At 39.4% G+C, this 19,493-nt stretch overlaps 1 protein-coding gene across 3 annotated transcripts in view; it reads right to left on the bottom strand.

Moving 5' to 3' along the window:
* The window catches only part of LOC101740855 (uncharacterized), a 33,386-nt gene extending 16,111 nt beyond the window's left edge, over window positions 1-17,275 (bottom strand). Inside the window, exon 1 of one of the 3 annotated variants that reach the window (XM_038021030.2) lies at window positions 16,861-17,275. In XM_038021030.2, the coding sequence (XP_037876958.1) occupies window positions 16,861-16,923 (63 nt within the window). In that variant the 5' untranslated portion in view covers window positions 16,924-17,275. The other 2 variants (XM_038021029.2, XM_038021031.2) reach the window with 2 other exon arrangements.
* Window positions 17,276-19,493: the final 2,218 nt, after the last annotated feature.

The following is a 19,493-nucleotide window of genomic DNA, read 5'->3' as shown; positions in this document are numbered from 1 at the left end:
GTTTTCGCGTTATGATACAGATCAAACAACAATGAACTTTAAAGATACGCATTTGTGTTTAGTTTACAAAAATTAACATTTTATTTTGTTTATCTTTGTAGTAGTGGAATGATTACCCTTCTGTTTTAATTACTAATGGTTCAATGAGACTTTTTTTTGCGAGCCCAGACGATCCCAGCGATGTGCAAATTTGATACAATCTCATTAACACTGGCAATAGTACGGCGGACCAGTGCCGATTTATTTCTCGAATATTAACAAGGCAATGTTAGTGGCATAGTTCAGCTCTTACAATACAATCGGTCGCGGCAGTGTATTTATAGACTAGTAAGTAATAAAGAGTTTATCATTTTACATTATTGACTGGAAACGTAAATATAATGTTTAATACGCAATGCACCGCAATGTGTGCGAGTGCGTGACATATTTCATTTTAAGTCTCAACGTTCAAGTCGGAATTTAATGATTGTTCGTTCATTTATAACGCTGAGATCTTAGAATTTCAAGTACATTCTGCAAATCCGGAAGTAACAAATTTTTATCTCATCATATTTATCCGGGACGTCTACGTTCCGGCCAGTTACAGCGAGGCACTTCCAGAATGTGATCGGAAATTGAGACCAAGCATATTGCCGAGAAAATATAGATAGACGTACTCAACAAATGTTCCCGTAAAAATTTGCGTAATTATTGGTGGTAGGACCTCGCGAGTCCGCACGGGTAGGTACCACCACCCTGCCTATTTCTGCCGTAAAGCAGTAATGCGTCTCGGTTTGAAGGTTGGGGTAGCCGTTGTAACTATACTGAGACCTTAGAACGAATCTCAAGGTGGGTGGCGCATTTAGGTTGTAGATGTCTGTGGGCTCCAGTAACCGCTTAACACCAGGTAGGCTGTGAGCTCGTGCACCCATCTAAGCAATAAATAAATAAAAAGATCTTTCATGTTCTTCTGAAGCTTGCGTTGGATATGCATACATAAATTCGCCTTACATTACGCCTCTGAGCTTACATAACTTTAAGCAGTTGCGTACTTGAACGGTGATGTATTGAATTGCGTCGACATCGCCCAAAACACGTCATTTCGGATCCTCCCGATCTATTAACGGTGCTCTTAGGTAGCACAAGCACCGGTCACCGTCCTCGTCGAACCCGTCGCTTGCGCCGAAGGGCTTGACGAGCGAATTAACCCACAGACACAGCCCACTGAGTTTCGCGCCGGATCTTCTCAGTGGGTCGCGTTTCCGATCTGGTGGTAGATTCTTTTTTTTTTATTTATTGCTTAGATGAGTGGACGAGCTCACAGCCCACCTGGTGTTAAGTGGTTACTGGAGCCCATAGACATCTACAACGTAAATGCGCCACCCACCTTGAGATATAAGTTCTAAGGTTTCAATTATAGTTACAACGGCTACCCCACCCTTCAAACCGAAACGCATTACTGCTTCACGGCAGAAATAGGCAGGGTGGTGGTACCTACCCGTGCGGACTTACAAGAGGTCCTACTACCACCAGTAATTACGCAAATTATAATTTTGCGGGTTTCATTTTTATTACACGATGTTATTCCTTCACCGTGGAAATCAATCGTGAACATTTGTTGAGTACGTATTTCATTAGAAAAATTGGTACCCGCCTGCGGGATTCGAACACCGGTGCATCGCTCAACACGAATGCACCGGACGTCTTATCCGTTAGGCCACGACGACTTAAAAGCGGTGCGAAGCACCGCTGTTGCTAGGGCCAGTGTTAGCAACACTCCGGTTTGACCTCCGTGAGCTCACCTACATGTTAGGGCGAAGCTGAAATAGCCTCTCAAGGCTATCAGCATAGGTAGAAGAAAAAAAAATTTAAATTGTTTTGCCAAAACTTCAAAGAGTCGTTCATATCATTAACCTTGCACTTGACCATCAAAACCGACAGAGATTATCTGTAGTATCCGCGGTCGTTAATATCGGCATCCACCTTGACACGTGAGGTCAAGTCGCAATTCTATTGTCCAACTGATGTCCCATCCTTCAAACCGAAACTCATGAGAATCGTGAGCCAGTAATAGGTAGCATCGTGCTACCTAACTGCGTCAGCACATACAATATACTCAACAACTAAGAAAAATAGTTAATCCTACTGAGTTTAACGTTCGCGGCGTTCTTTCATCAAATAATGTTTGCTTGGGATAAATAAATTCGTCCGGCTAATAATACAAGATTTTGACAAAAAACGAAAATCGACTTCAAAGAAATAAAGGGAATATATCAATCAACAACGGACTCAAAAGTCAATGAAATTTTCATTATAAAAGATAAGTGGAAAACTGGTAATGTGATATAATTTTAATGGACCCACACGACAAGCACGATATCATCAAATTCTAAGTTCACCAAGAAAAAAAAATTACACACAAGAAACAGGTCGAATTGGGGACCTCTTTTTTTGATGTCGGTTAAAAATGACAACTTTACATGTCGTCTTCTCCTTAATTAAATAAGCTACAAATGCACTCCGACCAGAAACAGAGTAAATTCTACGTTATTCATCAATATCAAGTTTACGTTTTAATCAAGTTTACTGTCATGAGTTTTAACTATTAATGTGATAGAGAATAGTCGACGAGTTTCTCGCCGGATCTTCTCAGTGGGTCGCGTTTCCGATCCGGTGGTAAATTCTGCGAAGCACTGCTCTTGATAGGGCCAGTGTTAGCAACACTCCCGGGTAGAGCCCCGTGAGCTTACCTACATGTCAAGAAGCTGAAACAGCCTGTCAAGGCTATCAGCATAGGTAGGGGGAAAAAAAGATAGAGAAGTATGGCATGAGAAAACATGTTGCGCCGACCCGAGGTGACTGGGAGAAGGGCAGGAGAATGATGATCTGATGATCTGAATGATGAATTTAAGTCTTTCTTTTTATAAGAAACATAAAAAAACGTATGTCAACTTTGGTCTGAAATAACAATACGCTGATAATAAATCCTCTTTTTATTGGCATCAACCGCTGACGAACCTTGGCTCGACCATTAATGATTAATATAGGAAATTAGCAAAACCAGGTGTCGTGGCGTGCAACCTCTTTGACAAGACATAAAACCTATAATGACTAGACATAGACAGACTAAGACAGACATTTGAAAATAATTCAAAAATAAATGGAACGAGGGCGTACGTGACCAGCAGCGACGCAGTACATTTTTTGACTTCTGAAGTCACAAAAAGACGAAACAGAACGAATAATAATTGACCGTTCTTATATAAGATGTTCAAGTGACCTTCGACCGTTCAAGTAGTCATTCGACCGTTCAAGTGGTCCTTCGAGCAAAAAGACAAGTTCTATGGTGAAGACAAGACTAGGAACAGACACCGACATGGCGACGTCTTCGACAAATGGTACGACCGCCGCTGCTGACCAGACCGGGCGAGACCGACAGTCCGTCCACAGCAGTCGCGCACCGTCACCGACCGCGTCTGTCCGGTCCACCGTCTCCAGTGCAATGACTCAGATTCGACGACAAAAACTAATACAACTAAAGTTGGACGCTGCCGAACAACGCGCACGACTACACTTGCAGCTTCTGGAGGAAAAACTAGCCATCGAAAGTCAGGCCCTAGAAGAGGAAGAAGATCCGCTGACATGCAATCTACCAGGTAACTCTCAAACATTACCAAACGCACATGACGTAAGATTACCGGCTTGCTGTCAGCAAAATTCAGAAGAGAATGAGCTAGCAAACTGCGTAACTAAGCTCCTCGCAAGACAGTCAAGTACTCGAGAATTGCCTACGTTCTCTGGTGAGCCCGAGGAATGGTCTCTTTTTTATAGTCAATTTACATCGACAACAAAATTATGCGGCTATAGCGATGACGAGAATATAGCCCGACTCGCGCGATGTTTGAAGGGACGAGCACGTGACGCAGTGTACGCGCTTCTTGTTAGCGCTAGCAATCTCGATCGCATTATCAGCACATTAAAATTACGTTTCGGCCGACCAGAAAATATCATCGAAATTTTATTGAATAAAATTCATGCAATACGTGACATACGTCACGACGACATAGACCGTCTAATAGAGTTCGCGACGGCTGTGCAAAATGTCACGGCGACTATGAAATCAACCGAAGAAATAGGACATTTAATGAATCCAACGTTAATACGAGAAATTGTCAGTAAGCTGCCATCGACGTTACGATATCAATGGGCGATACATGCAGCGAGCTTAGGCGTGAAGACCGTCACGCTGTCACATATATCGGAGTGGCTTATGACAATGGCCAACGCTGCTTCATTCATCAGTCCTCTGACCACCAAGACGTCTAGTGATGTGAAACCACCGACCAGACCGGATCCTAGACTTTGGAGACCAGCAGTGATGGCGACGACTCCAACGGCAGTAAATTTATCCTGTACTCTTTGCGGCGATGCGCATGACATACAAAGCTGTGAGAGGTTCATACAGATGACGACAGACGATCGTTGGAGATTCGTAACTGAGAAGAAGTTGTGTTTTTCATGTTTGTCCAGCCGACATCAATTAAGGGCTTGTGAAAAAAAGACGAAGTGTGCTGTTCGCGACTGCATGAGGGTTCATCACACTTTGCTCCACGCTGTGCGACGCGTCATGAAGATTGATAATGCTGTCAACCACACGGACAATACCGTTAATACTCTCAACAGTGCGGATCGGCATGTATTTTTAAAAGTGGTTCCAGTTGTAGTATCCGGAGCGAAAGGTGACGTGCTGACCTATGCACTTTTAGACGAGGGAGCAGCAGTGACACTCGTGAACTCGTCACTTCTGGAGAGAGCTGGCATCACTGGACCGACGTCGAGCCTTCGCATCCGCGGCGCGTCCGGCATGACAACCATCGAACCGAACTCTAGACTAGTTTCTTTTAATATTCGCGGAGTAAATGTATCAAATGTATATAATGTAAATAGTGCACGTTCTGTAAATAATCTTAATATATGTGTAGATAGTTTTAGATATAAGAAAATTGTAAACAAATATCCGTGGGTGACTGACTATGTAACTGACTATGACATACGGCCTGACATGATTGAACTTCTTATTGGACAAGACAACATTGATTTGATTATTACTAGACAGATAATACAAAGACATAAGACTGGACCAATAGTTTCTAAGACTGACTTAGGCTACGTAGTTCATGGAAATGTAGGACTGGGTAGTGTACCAGACGATGCAACTGTTTTACATTCTTGTCGATGCGACGAACTACACGAGCTGGTCAAGCAGTCTTTCTCCACAGACTCGTTTGGCGTTAAGCAGACTAACGACTTTCCTCGTTCTCGAGAGGATCAGCTAGCGCTGAGCATCATGGAGCGAACCACTAAGCTCTTACCCGAAGGCAGGTGGGAGACTGGCCTGCTTTGGAAGTCTGACGATCTTCAGCTGCCGGACAGCCTACCGTTGGCTATGAGCCGACTCAACGGTGTCCAGAAGAAAATGGTGAGGTACCCAGAGTTTGCTTCTCAGTACAGGTCTAAGATAGAAGAGAATTTGGACAAAGGGTACATCACGAAAATTCAACCAGGAGATCCTGCGACTAAGACTAGGATCTGGTACTTGCCGCATTTTGCAGTCTTCAACCCCAACAAACCGAACAAGCTGCGGATTGTTTTAGACTGTGCTGCGAAGTCTGGTGGTAAGTCATTTAATGATTTCCTACTGCGAGGACCTGACTTTTTGACATCACTACCAGCAGTCTTATTAAAGTTCCGGACAGGAAAGTTTGCTGTGACAGCGGACATACAGGAAATGTTCCACAGAGTTCTCATCCGACCGGAAGATAGACATGCTCAGAGAATTTTGTGGGATGGCGAAACTTACATCATGAACGTCATGACCTTTGGTGCTGTATGCTCGCCGTCATCAGCACAATTTGTTAAAAATATAAATGCTCGTAGGTATGAGACGACAAAACCTGAAGCATATAAAGCAATTGTTGATCACCACTATGTCGATGATTATATCCACTCTTTCGATCATGAAGATGATCTGATCCGGGTGGTGGATGACGTGGTACACATTCATGTTTCAGGTGGGTTTAACTTACGTAATTTTGTATCGAACTCAAAACGTTTACTAGCTCATTTACCGGCTGAGAAACTTGCCCCGAGCTGTCTGAAAATCCTCTCAGACGTTAAAGATGACCAGGTTGAAAGAGTACTCGGAGTGCGTTGGGATCGAGAGACTGACGAATTTCTATTTCATTTGAAGTTCCCGAAGGTGAGCGAAGCTATTAAGACAGGCATTAAAAGACCGACTAAACGCGAAGTGATGAGACTTATTATGTCTCTATTTGACCCGTTAGGTTTTTTGCTTTACGTCACCGTGAAGGGTCGTATTCTGCTGCAGACCATATGGAAGTCAAATGTTGGTTGGGATGACGAAGTTGAGCTTAGCCAGTTTGAAAAATGGCAGTCTTGGTTGACTGAGCTTCAAAAGACCAGTGAATTCAGGACTCCACGTTGGTTGTTTAACGATGGATGTGGCAAGCAAGAACCGCCAGAACTTCATATTTTTTGCGATGCAAGCAGCAAAGCTTTCGCCAGTGTGGCATATTTACGAGACAAAACGACTGATGGCAAATGGCACGTGTCTTTTGTCATTGCACGCGCACGTGTTGCACCTCTTAAAGTGATGAGTATCCCTCGACTTGAGCTACAAGCTGCGCTTATGGGTGCAAGACTAGCTCACACTTTGAAGAAAAATATAGACGTGAGTACCGTGACCTACTGGTCTGACTCAAAGACCGTGTTAAGTTGGCTTAGGTCTGACAGTGGCCGTTTCAAGCCTTTCGTAGCCCATCGCGTCAGTGAGATTTCTGAGCTGACTGAGGTCAGTCACTGGAGGTGGGTACCTTCAGGACTAAATGCTGCAGATGACGCCACAAGGGAGACTGTTGCCGAGGACAACACACGATGGATGAATGGACCGTCATTTCTACGTGAGCCCAAAGAGACCTGGCCACAAGATGATTCTGTCATAAGTCTGGACCCTGACGACGTCGAGGTTAAGGTTAACACCATTACTCTAATGACTGTAGAGCTACCCGATGACAGTCGTTTTTCCCGATACTGGAGACTTATCAGGAGCACCGCTTGGTTTATGCGTGCAGTACACAACTGGATGCACAAGAGTAGCAAGCGACACGGTGAGTTGACAGCCGACGAAGTTAAAGTAGCGGAGCTAATCTGGATTAGAGAAAGCCAAAGACGAATGTTCTCAGACGATATAGAAAGTGTCAAGAAAACCGGACAAGTGAAGCGAGATTCTCCGCTCCGTCAGCTTACACCATTTTTAGACAAGGACGGCATCCTCCGTGTTCGTGGGAGGATCTGCAGAGCAGATGGTGATAACGATTTCAGGCACCCTATAATTTTGAATCCAAAAGACAAATATGTCAAATTACAACTTATGCAGTATCACGTGGACTCAGCACATAATGGACGCGAACGTGTGCTGCATGAAGTGAGACGACGATTCTGGATAATAAATGGACGTAATGCAGTAAAGATGACATGGAATGACTGTCAGTTCTGCAAGAACAGTCGTGCGAAGCCCTCGCCACCACTCATGGCTGATTTACCAGATGTTAGATTGAAGGAGGTCAGTCGACCTTTCACTTACACCGGGTTAGATTATTTCGGTCCAATTATAGTGAAGGTTGGACGTAGACACGAGAAAAGATGGGTAGCACTATTTACATGTCTGACAGTTCGCTCTATCCATCTGGAGTTGGTTCACGATTTGACAACCAGCTCCGTGTTGATGAGCCTCAGACGGCTGATAGCGAGACGAGGCTGTCCAAGTATTATTTTCAGCGACAACGCGACTACCTTTCGTGGGGCTGACCGTGAACTGAAGCGAGCTGTACAAGCTATCGACAAAGACGAACTCATCACCTTCGGTAGCCTCCGACACTTGGAGTGGCGATTCATAGCCCCTGACGCACCTCATATGGGTGGATGCTGGGAGCGGCTCGTGAGATCCGTCAAAACAAGCTTGCGAGTAACGCTCAAGACCAGAACACCTAACGATCAGACTTTAATGACACTCCTGGCTGAGGCTGAATTCATGGTGAATTCAAGACCACTGACATACGTACCTCTTGATTTTGACGACGACTTGCCCTTGACTCCGAATGATTTTTTACTACCAAAGACAGAATTTATTGACCATCCTTTCGGAATGTTTACGGACCATGATTTACTGAAACGGACTTGGAGAGAATCTCAACGACTTGCAGACTTGATTTGGAAACGCTGGGTCAAGGAGTACTTGCCCACTTTGACACGACGAGACAAATGGTACAGAGATTCTGACAGACCACTGGCGATTGGTGACGTCGTAGTTGTTGTTGACTCCCAGCTACCCCGCAACCAGTGGCCGCTTGGCAAGATCGAGCAGGTCTTCCCTGGTAAGGACGACATGGTTCGCGTTGCTAAAGTTCGGACCAGACATGGACTCTACACAAGACCGGCGACGAAACTGTGCAGGTTGGACGTACACTCCTCATCTTGAGTACCAGCCTTCTGGTACTGGAGGTGGGGATGTCGTGGCGTGCAACCTCTTTGACAAGACATAAAACCTATAATGACTAGACATAGACAGACTAAGACAGACATTTGAAAATAATTCAAAAATAAATGGAACGAGGGCGTACGTGACCAGCAGCGACGCAGTACATTTTTTGACTTCTGAAGTCACAAAAAGACGAAACAGAACGAATAATAATTGACCGTTCTTATATAAGATGTTCAAGTGACCTTCGACCGTTCAAGTAGTCATTCGACCGTTCACCAGGGACACTGCTGAACCTCTGTCTGTCGCTAGGCCTCCATTTATTTCTAAAGTTAATACTATCACCCACTTAAACGAAAATTACGTATTATAAATTAATAAAAGATCATGTGAAAGTCTTCTTTAAATGATTATGATTTTGGCGTTTTACAGTAGTGTGCTTAGTGCTAGTTTTTTAAAGGTTTCGATAGTGTACAAGTTAACTCAAAATTGTATGCAGTTGGAACAGCGCCCCTAGCGGAAAACTTAGGCAAATGTTGCAACTCCATACAAATTTGAGTTAACTTTTACGCTATCGAGAACTTTAAAAAACTAGCACTAAGCACACTGGCCATTTGAAACGTAATTATTTACCTGTGTATGTCTGGCAATGAATTTTATTTTATAAATATAGAATCCTATTTTTTAATTCACTCATTTGTTTATCGATTGGCGTTTTGTTTTCACTACTCTATTCATCTCTGTCATTATTTGTTGCTCTAGTGCCGGTATAACTAGCATTACTGCGGATATGTACTGTGAGGAACTAGACACAATAATGAAGCTCACAAATCTCTGGCTAGCCTTGGTTAATCGCCCGTCCCCACTGATCCCACACGACAACGCTCAACCTCATAAGGTCCAACAGACGGTCTCTAAGCTTCAAGAGATAGAGTTTAAAGTTTTGCATCATCAACATGCAACGAAAGACTTCTTCTTTTCAAATTTTTGGACAACTTTTTAGCAGGAAAAACAATCAATACCCCAGAGGCATTACAAATTTCTTTGAACAGTCTGTTGGTTCCCGGGTACCGGACTTCTTCAAGAATAGCATTAAAAATTAAAAAATAACAATGCGTTGGCAGAGATACATCCATATCATGGTTGCACATTTTTATATATAGGAATAAAAATATTTATAATAAAATTGACTAAGCTGTGTGTACTAAACGACAATTTCGTAAGTAAAGACCTTAATATTTACAGCACATAGTATTACATGGCCAAAATATTGACAGTATGTCACTAAGTAGGCGGCTTCGACGGAGTCTAAGATCTATTTCATTCTCCCTTTAAATATGATAAACTACATAAATATACATCACACACACACACGAACGACAACTTTTGTTTTTGCTTAAGCTTATATCTTCTTCCGGCCTCTACTAAAACTTCCATATCTCACGACCGAATTATTCTCGGTAGCCGTGAGTGATCCTTAAATCGATAAAACGGCCAAGAGTCGTTATGTTTACACGCTAATTGAACTAGGACCGTGCGAGTTTTAATCACATTCAATCAAACAGTCGAAGAACATTTCGATTGGCGAGTAGCGTATTTGGCGAGCCGGAAAATGCACCTGTTCTAAAGTAATTATTAAATTAGCTGATACCCTAGACGAACTTAATCGGGCTATAATCGAATTCCTGTAGTCGTCGTGGCCTAACGGATAAGACGTCCGGTGCATTCGTGTTGAAGCGATGCACCGGTGTTCGAATCCCGCAGGCGGGTACCAATTTTTCTAATGAAATACGTACTCAACAAATGTTCACGATTAACTTCCACGGTGAAGGAATAACATCGTGTAATAAAAATGAAACCCGTAAAATTATAAATTGCGTAAAAAAAAATCCAACTAGAGAAAATCCCGACCATGATTTAAGACGTATCAACAATCAAATCCTGTCGTATATTCTGAATCCTGTCCCTAGCTAAAACCTTCGACACGATTATTCCCAACATATTTAATCAGGTAAACTTACGTAAAAATGGTTTGCGGAAAACTTTAGAACTCTAATGCCGATACCTAAGTATCGCGAGAGCAAGACAAACTGTGTGCTTGGTGAGAGATTTTTAACGTTCTCGATCGCGTAAAAGTTAACTCAATTTTGTATGGAATTGGAAAGTTTGTCTACGTTTGCCGCCAGGGGCGCTGTTCCAAATGCATGCAAATTTGAGTTAACTTTTACGTTATCGAAAACGTTAAAAACTAACACTAAGCACACACTGCTCTACTTGGTGTTGAGGGGTAATTCCCCTTCCGCTACTTTATTCACGACATAGCCAAGGTGTCGTCTACCTCAAGACAAGTCGAAGACTACAACTGCAATTGCTGCTTTGCTGTCCCGTCTCTTCATACTGTAATGCAGTATTCCTTTGGAAAATAATTGAAATACGTCACCCACATTAACCAATTATGAAAAGCGCCAAACAATGAACTCTCAACTGATGAACCAATATTGCTCTAAGTCCCCAAGAAGTTCGTTCAACAACGTTATGAACAAAAATAAACGAAATTTTGATTAAATTTATTTATATTTAGTTTTTAATTTGCATGTCTTGAATGCAAAATTTAAACTTTCATTGTGTACATTTGAAAGTTTAGAAATACAACTTTTAATATAAATAGTTTTTCTAAATAATTATTTCCATGCAATTGGAAATCAAGTTTAGTTGTTATACGATAGGTTTAATGTTTCAAGATGGCGACATTGTGACGTCTTATGTATTCCAGTTACAACTGAATATCAGATGGGCCATAAGCTTTCTACTCGCACGATGTACAAAGTTCAAAAAACATTGACACTTCGAAGTTACATGAGGGGGAATATAAAAATGTATGCAGCAAAGAAGGTATAAATAAATATTTTAATAACAATCACGCCACGTTAACTGGTCCCGTGCTAAGTTCGTAAAGAACTTGTGTTACAGGTACCAGATAACGGAAATAAATGTAAGATTTTTATTATACACATACATATATTTCATATACATCCATAACCCTGGAAAAGACATTTATATTTATCATACAAATATCTTCCCTTTGCGGGATTCGAACCCGCGACCCCCTTGTGTAGTGACCATGTCACTTACCACTACACCAGACGGCCGTTCAATATGGCCGGTATGGATACGTGTTGCTGCATTTACTTCTAATTTGAAGAGATTTTTTATAAAAAAAAAAGTGTATTGATCGATATTGGTCTGGCGTAAAAGACAAAAAAAAATTGAATTTAATGACTCGCATCTTAATATCATGTAAAAGCTTGACTATGACTCTATCATTACCAATACCCATAACCTGACCTGATGGTGACTACTTAACAGCAGTGAGGTAGGCCTACCCATTTGCCTGTAGAGAAATTAAAAAAATACAGTATTTTACAAACATTTCTTTATCAACAATTAATTATTTGTTCACACTACAGTCGAAAAAGGCATTTTCTTTTATAGTGTTAACAGTCACCTTATTTTTACCAAACTTCACTCGGTAATCATCAAAAGTTTTCGCTCAGAATCAAGATAATATTGTAATTTCATTCATTTTGTCATCCACTGCAAACAAATTTGCCTAGTTCATAGGCAAAATAATGCAAATAGCACAAGAACCAATACGAAATGTTTCATAAAACAAAACGATTGTGTCCACTATTGGTAAGTTTTATGGCTCTGTAGTTGGTTTGTGTAGCAGTAAAAAATAACAACTGAAATTGGAATATTATACTTCCTTCATTCGATGCATTCAAGAATTTTTACTTTAAGTAATATAAAAAACTTAATTAATTTTTTTTGTAAAAGAATGAATTTGTGTAGATAAATATTATTTTTTTATTGTTTATGTGGGTGGACAAACTCACAGCCAACTTGGTGTTAAGTGGTTACTGGAGTCCATAGATCTACAACGTAAATGCGCCACCCACCTTGAGATATAAGTTCTAAGGTCTCAGTATAGTATTTAATGGGTATCAGTATTTGGACCCTGAATTCCATCCTTGAGCCCACAGTCCGGTTCCAACATCTACGGACCGTCCAGCTCCGTCGAGGTCCCCGCGCACCCCTTCGGCGCGGCAACCTCGTAGGAGCTTGGGCCCCAGCTCACAAAAAAGCGTTACTTGTTTATCAACTTTAGTCTATTTATTGTCCTTTATCTATTTCCTTATAATGATCAAATTAAATATGAGTCATAGATAATTTCTTTAAGGTCACAGCATCTTTTATGATACCTCTCCATCTTAAACTTCATTGCAATGATTCCGTTTAAATCAAAAAACCTCTACCTTCTTTCTAAGTTGCAGTTCCCAACACTGCTTGGGCAGCCCTAGCGACTTGGTTATCCTGGACTATGACACTTTAGCAATGGTATTTATTTCTATCAAAATTTTACTGGACTATATTAGTCTAGCTAGAAGCTAGAAGAGTGATTTTAAAATCTTTATAAATTTTACAAAAGAGTATATGAAGCTGATATTAAGAACTGGTGAACAGTTTTAAAATGTATCCATTTAACAAAAAAATTCATTGCTTTCTTGACTTAATGTCATTAAATATTTCATCTCTATTTAAATATATATTGTCATCTTAGTTAGCAGATATGGACCCACAGCTCATCCGTTTGGATATTATCTGGAACCGCTGCGTTCATCGACAGTGCGTTTCCAAAGATCTTTTTTGCCACGTACCATCCGGCTTTGGAATGAACTTCCCTCCACGGTGTTTTCCGAGCGCTATGACATGTCCTTCTTCAAACGAGGCTTGCGGAGAGTACTTTATGGTAGGCAGTGGCTTGGCTCTGCTCCTGGCATTGCTGACGTCCATGAGCGACGGTGACCACTTACCATCAGATAGGCCGTATGCTCGTCTGCCTATAAAGGCAATAAAAAAATAAAAAACTATGGATGCTGTGAACACCACAGTAAATTTTTGTTGCTCACACATTCTACATTAAAGAGCTCAAAGTAACAATTTTCTCATGATTAGCAGTACTAGAAACTGGAATATGAAACAAGAACACCTAGATGCCAAATGCAAAATATTTTGGTATATTAGTCACTAAGCTAATGGAGACAACAAATAAAATGTGGGCTCGATGGCTGTCTTACTAATAACACAGTGATTGTCAATTGTTCTACGATCAGTATTTAAAATTATAGAAAAATTAGAACATTAGAATTATTAGAAAAATTATAAGAACGTGGTAGAAGAAACTCAAAAGGGACAGATCACATTATCATATTGAGTTCTACAAAACAGATAAGATCTTCTGACCCCGAGTGTTATATTACCTAGTTTAATTATAGTTTCAACATCAAAATAGTGTTACAATGGTTATCTATTTCATGTCACATTTTAACCATTATCCTTATTGAAACCTGTGACTATGTACCACTAATAATTTAGTAAATTTACTAATATTAATAAATAAAGGTCATAAATAAAATATTATCAATTTGAGACATGTTTTTTTTATTTTGTGTGTAGCAATGTAGTTAATAAGACCTAAGTATTTAAGCCTTATTTAATAAGGCTTTGGGTTAAACTGAAATCAGAGTTAATCTTTCAAAAATACTAGTTAGCTTGGCCGAGATGGCTTTCACACTCAGCTTCAGGAATATAAGCAAAACCTTTTCAACAAGATGCCATAACAAAATATTAATTCATATTTATTTTTGTACAGCATGGCATATAATGAAATTTTGACTTTTAATTACCATACAGTTACTTGAAAAATAAACAAAATATCTATATTAAACAAAACAGTTTTATGCTATTATACTGAATATTGTGGGTCTATTTAGAGCTGTTAGTAATTTATAGTATTCAAAATATACTATACACTATACTATATAATATACTATATACTATACTATATAATACACTATACTAAGTTGAAATAAATGCCTTTATATTTGAATTCACACACTAGGTATGCAGATGAATGCCAAAAGGCAGAAGTCCAATGCGCTGGTAGGACCATATACACTACTCTCAACTCTTCAATCTAAGATACTATCATCGCAGTTGAGAATAGACAAGAGCTCGAGCGAAACTTATTCAGGGAGGCCAGACCCTGAGCATAGATTATCGATGTAAAGAAGAGTTATATAAATTGATATGCATTGATGTCAATATCCTCTTAGGCATCGTATTTGAAGTCTTAGTCCTTTTATTTTGGACAATGGCAATAGTTGCTTCTCCATTTTAATTTCTAGTACTATATTTGATGGAAACTGGTAAGTCACTCATGCTCGCACTGTTAAATGTTTTTCAGTAAGTAAAGCAGTGACAACAGCAAAGCACTGTATGTAACTGTTACATTTTAAGTGTTTAAATGGAGTTTTTAAGTAATAAATTGAGTGACCATGCAATTATGAGTGTAAATATTTTAGGTTAACAACCCACATAATTGGCAGCCTTCTTTTTTAGTAATATCATAGAACACTATATTCATAACCTATACACTTGGAGGAACCAGTGACTTTCTAAAATTTACAAATTTTATATCAAAATATAAATTAAGTTTGAAAAGAGACATTTAATTGAATACTAATTTTACCACAATTCCATGTCTCCCCGTGATCATGGTAAAAACTTTGCAGAGATATGTGGAACTTAATACAAATAAATGAACGGCAAAAACTTGCGTAACAACATGAGAATAACTTGAGGAACCTTGTCATTCTCTATGGTTTTTTTAATGCGTTTATTGCATGGTTTATAGGTAAATAAACTAAAGACTCAGCTAATGCTACATAGTCACAGGTGCTCCCGGACATCAGTAATGCCAAGGGCAACCTCTGTCTATTGCCAATCTACAATTTATTGAAGCTATCTATCTATTCACCACATAGTTCAGTAGGATTTTTTTCTAAAGAGTAATGAATATATTCATAAGCTTTCGCATTAATATTATCAGACAGTTGTAGATAGTTGGAAACTTTAAATAAATTGGTAATCGCATTTAAAGTAGAATGTATGAATGAATAAAATATAAATCTTGAATAAAACGAGTATTTTTTTGTTATCATTTTGCATATTGTGTTATTGCCCTTAAGTTTATTACAATTTAAATCCAATATTGAATTTTCAAATGCTGTAAATATTTTATGTTTCAGTTAAAATTTTAAAATTCACTCTCATACAGACCTCTATGCTCTGGAAGTTTCTGTTCATCTATCACATATTCATTTTGGTTTCCGAGAACCTTACATGTTGACATTAAGATTTTCATACACCGGTTGTATTCAAGAATCAGAAAGCAATACACATGAGTTATAGGTTAGAGTTTAGAGACTATAGTTTAAGATTTTTTTTGGGATCTGCCAAAGATTTATAATCATAAATCAAGCCATGCGGTTTCAGCATTAAGAGTTTATAGTCGTTTTTTTATAAATGGGTATTATTTAATAGCCAGTTTTCTGTGAAGTATTAATGTATGTTTTAATGGTTTGAGCCTTGGGGCATGATGACTGCATTTGGCCATGGTGCACATGGACATGCTGCCATTTTAACCAAGATGCTTGTGCATTCTAGCTACTATTTCAGTTCCTGTTTAGAACTGACAGAGTATTCATTCATTGTGGATATCAGACATGTAAAACGCTAATCACCTGTAGTGATAAGAGACAAAAAGATAACAATTATAGCCAATACCTTTACATATATGTTAAACACTGACCAAGCTATCAACAAGCCAGTCTCAATAACAAATTCGTGGTGATTTTATCATAATCTGTATCAATTCGATTTATGAGGAAATAACGTGTAATTTGAAATTCGCAAGAAGAAATAACACGAGCAAGTTTACCAGAAGACCACGTCTGCCATCAGCAAGCGCCAAATTGACCACTAGAACACTACAGCTACGTACTCACGTTGGGTTAAATATTGGTTTAACAAACAAATTCCTGAAGCGACTCCGACAAGATAGCATGGTGAGCCTTGGAAACCTAAGGGAGGTCACGCGTGGCACAATTCTATACTTTCACGTTGCAAAATTTTTGGCACTAGGGACGGAGGGACGGGACTGACAACGTCAGTGGCCCCTCCGAGCTCGTAACGGACGTATACAGTTGCGACAATGCTGCTCTATCACCGACATATCACTCATATTCACATTGTAGAAGCAACGATCACTCTCACACGACAGCGCGCACCACTGGGGACTTCCGCGGCGGTCTCCCCGCTGACCGAATCGCAACATTGAATCGGATGTCACGGGCTCGTGGACCGTTTTCGTATCTCGATCACTTTATGGAACATACGATGATCAAAACACGCAAACTTACATTGTAATTGTTATCCAACGCATTCAGAAGTCGATTACTTAGTTCATGAGCGTTATTACTCATTTATAAACCAAAATATTTAACTAAATACGACGAACGTGTCTTCGGCTGCGTCGTAATGGCGGACCGACGACTACGTATGCCCGTGCCAGGGCATTTTAGCCGAATAATTCAGCTGATATCTACTGAGGCGACGCCATGGAGTTACTATTACTTATTAACTCCATGGGCGACGCACACTCGTGTTTTTCCGTTTCTTTTGACGGATTAACTTTAATTTTGCATAACTACGCACTAGATGGCGCTGTCCACCATTTCATATGTTGGTTTTAATTGACTAATTTATCTTGGCCAAACAGCTTCTGATGTTACCATTATTTAATCAATTTGATTTTAGTGTTTTCTTAGCTACATCCGTATGAACAACAAAACTTTAATTTATGAATTTCAATGCATTGGTAATATTTTGCAGATTTAAACAGAAGCATGGTAATACCAATTTTATTTATTACAATGTTATCTCAAAAGATGGCGCTAAGCATTTTGTGTGTTAGAGAGAGAAGATATTTTTTACTCTCTCACATAGGAACAATTTTACCAGAGCAAAGTTATGTTATTTTCTGTGAAATATTTCTTAGTTTCTACCAATTTTTTTCCAATTTTACCCATGAACCAAATGTAAAAAACAGGAACAAAATGTTCTGTATAATTCTAAAGTTTTTATTTATTCCGTAACTATTATAACGTACGTCACGTGGTATTAAAAAAAACACCACAAATCGCAATGTCAGAACTGGGCAATACTATTTTCGGTTCATAATGAGAGTCAATGAATAAACGGCAGGATTGCCAGTTTTAGAATACAGTATAAGTGTCTCAGGTGAATTAGATAAATAATGTAAATTCACAACAAAGCAAATCTAACTAATAGTTCTTCGGTCTGTAATACAGATAATGATAAATAACATAAATAAATCAGATATTACAAGAACAAATAATATAATTCCAATTCAATAAAATTTAACATATTATAAAAATGTTTCTTTTGTTATTATTAGCATCTATTGCTTCGGAGTAATCTAGTTTCACCATGTCTATCATCCCGAAAGTTATTTAGAGTAATCAAGATATTCTTTGCATATAAAAAGTAAGTACCAAAAAGAGATGGCGGTGCTCCTGCTCTCAGAGGTTATTCAATTCGCAGTTTTAGCTTCAGTTTTAGCTGCTACTAGTGGGCGTGGGCTGATTGAAAGTAATACAAAGCATGGTTTTTCTAAAATAAATGACAGCTTAATCTTCAGGACTAATGAGCAATTACTGCTAATCACAATATAATTACATCACGACAGGAGGGTTTCAGAAAGGTATCCTTCCGGGAAAAAAGGAGATTACTAAATCGATGAAAACCTATCCATATTTAAAATATATTATATTAAAGTAAAATGGACCGGTCGCACTGGAAATCTATTGGAGAGGCCTATGTTCAGCAGTGGACGACGATAGGCTGAAATGATGATGATGATGAAGTAAAATATCTACAACAGAACTTAAAGACAAAAAATTTAGATTCTAGAATGTCTTTTGAAATATATAGTTCGTTAGACGACCTCACGGCGCACTTGGAATTAAAAAGTTATTGGAGTCCTATACTGAAGCCCTGCCTATTAGAGGTTTGATCATAGCGCACATTCCCCAGCTCATTTTAAGCCGGCAAGTTAGTCTCAAATATAAGATTCAATAACTGTGACAAACTTGTGGCAGCTCCTTATGTTAGATATTCTATTAGTGCATTATCAATGGAATAGATTCTTCCTACGTTTCTACCATCAGTAAGGCTTTTCGTGTCTTATCTATGGTTCTAGAGGAGCTATAATTTATAGAGCTGGCAGTACTGAGATTGAAAAAAAAAGTCTATGATAAGGGTAATAATTATCTATGGTATGCTTTCGGCGACGGCATCTGTAAAAGTAAGCAAACATGAAAAAATGAAACAAAGCCGATGAACTTCTAGTTCTTCTTTAAGGCTGACCTAAGCAGCTCACTGAAAAAAATCTTAGAATTTTTTCTCTACCTATCCCCAGGTAGCCTAAGGGGCTATTTCAGCTTCACGCGGTTACTTAGCTCATGGGTTCAACCTGAGAGAATTTACTAACAGTAGGCCTAGCAAGAGCACTGCTTTTCAGAATTTACCACCGGATCGGAAATGCTACCCACTGAGAAGATCCGGCGAGAAGTCGGTGGGCTCTGTCTATTAAGTTAGGTCACTCATAATCGTCGAGTTCGAGGAGGACGGTGATTGGTGTTTGAAGAGCCTAAAAGCACCCAGAGTGGGTTCGGGGGTTCCGACAAGGTATGTTTCGGGCGACGGCGGCTTAGTGTTACCCCGTCGCCTGGGTCGGATATTATCAGTAAATAACCACCATCTTACTGAGACTTTATTTCATCCCATCTATTTAAAGCCACAAATTGATCAGTTTCAAATTGTAAATTAAAAATACATACTCCTTACGTATAAATTAGATTCAAACTAGGCTCGAAGGTCTTGTATCCGTTGGCCGTAAATAAATGTTCTATTATCAACATTTCTAATATAATATTACGTGTATACCATACCCATGGAGTTAATAAGTACC

Source organism: Bombyx mori, chromosome 27, assembly GCF_030269925.1.
Source record: "Bombyx mori chromosome 27, ASM3026992v2".
Classification (NCBI taxonomy): Eukaryota; Metazoa; Arthropoda; class Insecta; order Lepidoptera; family Bombycidae; genus Bombyx; species Bombyx mori.
Note: the sequence above shows the minus strand (reverse complement) of the source record. Positions and strands in the feature narration are given on the sequence as shown.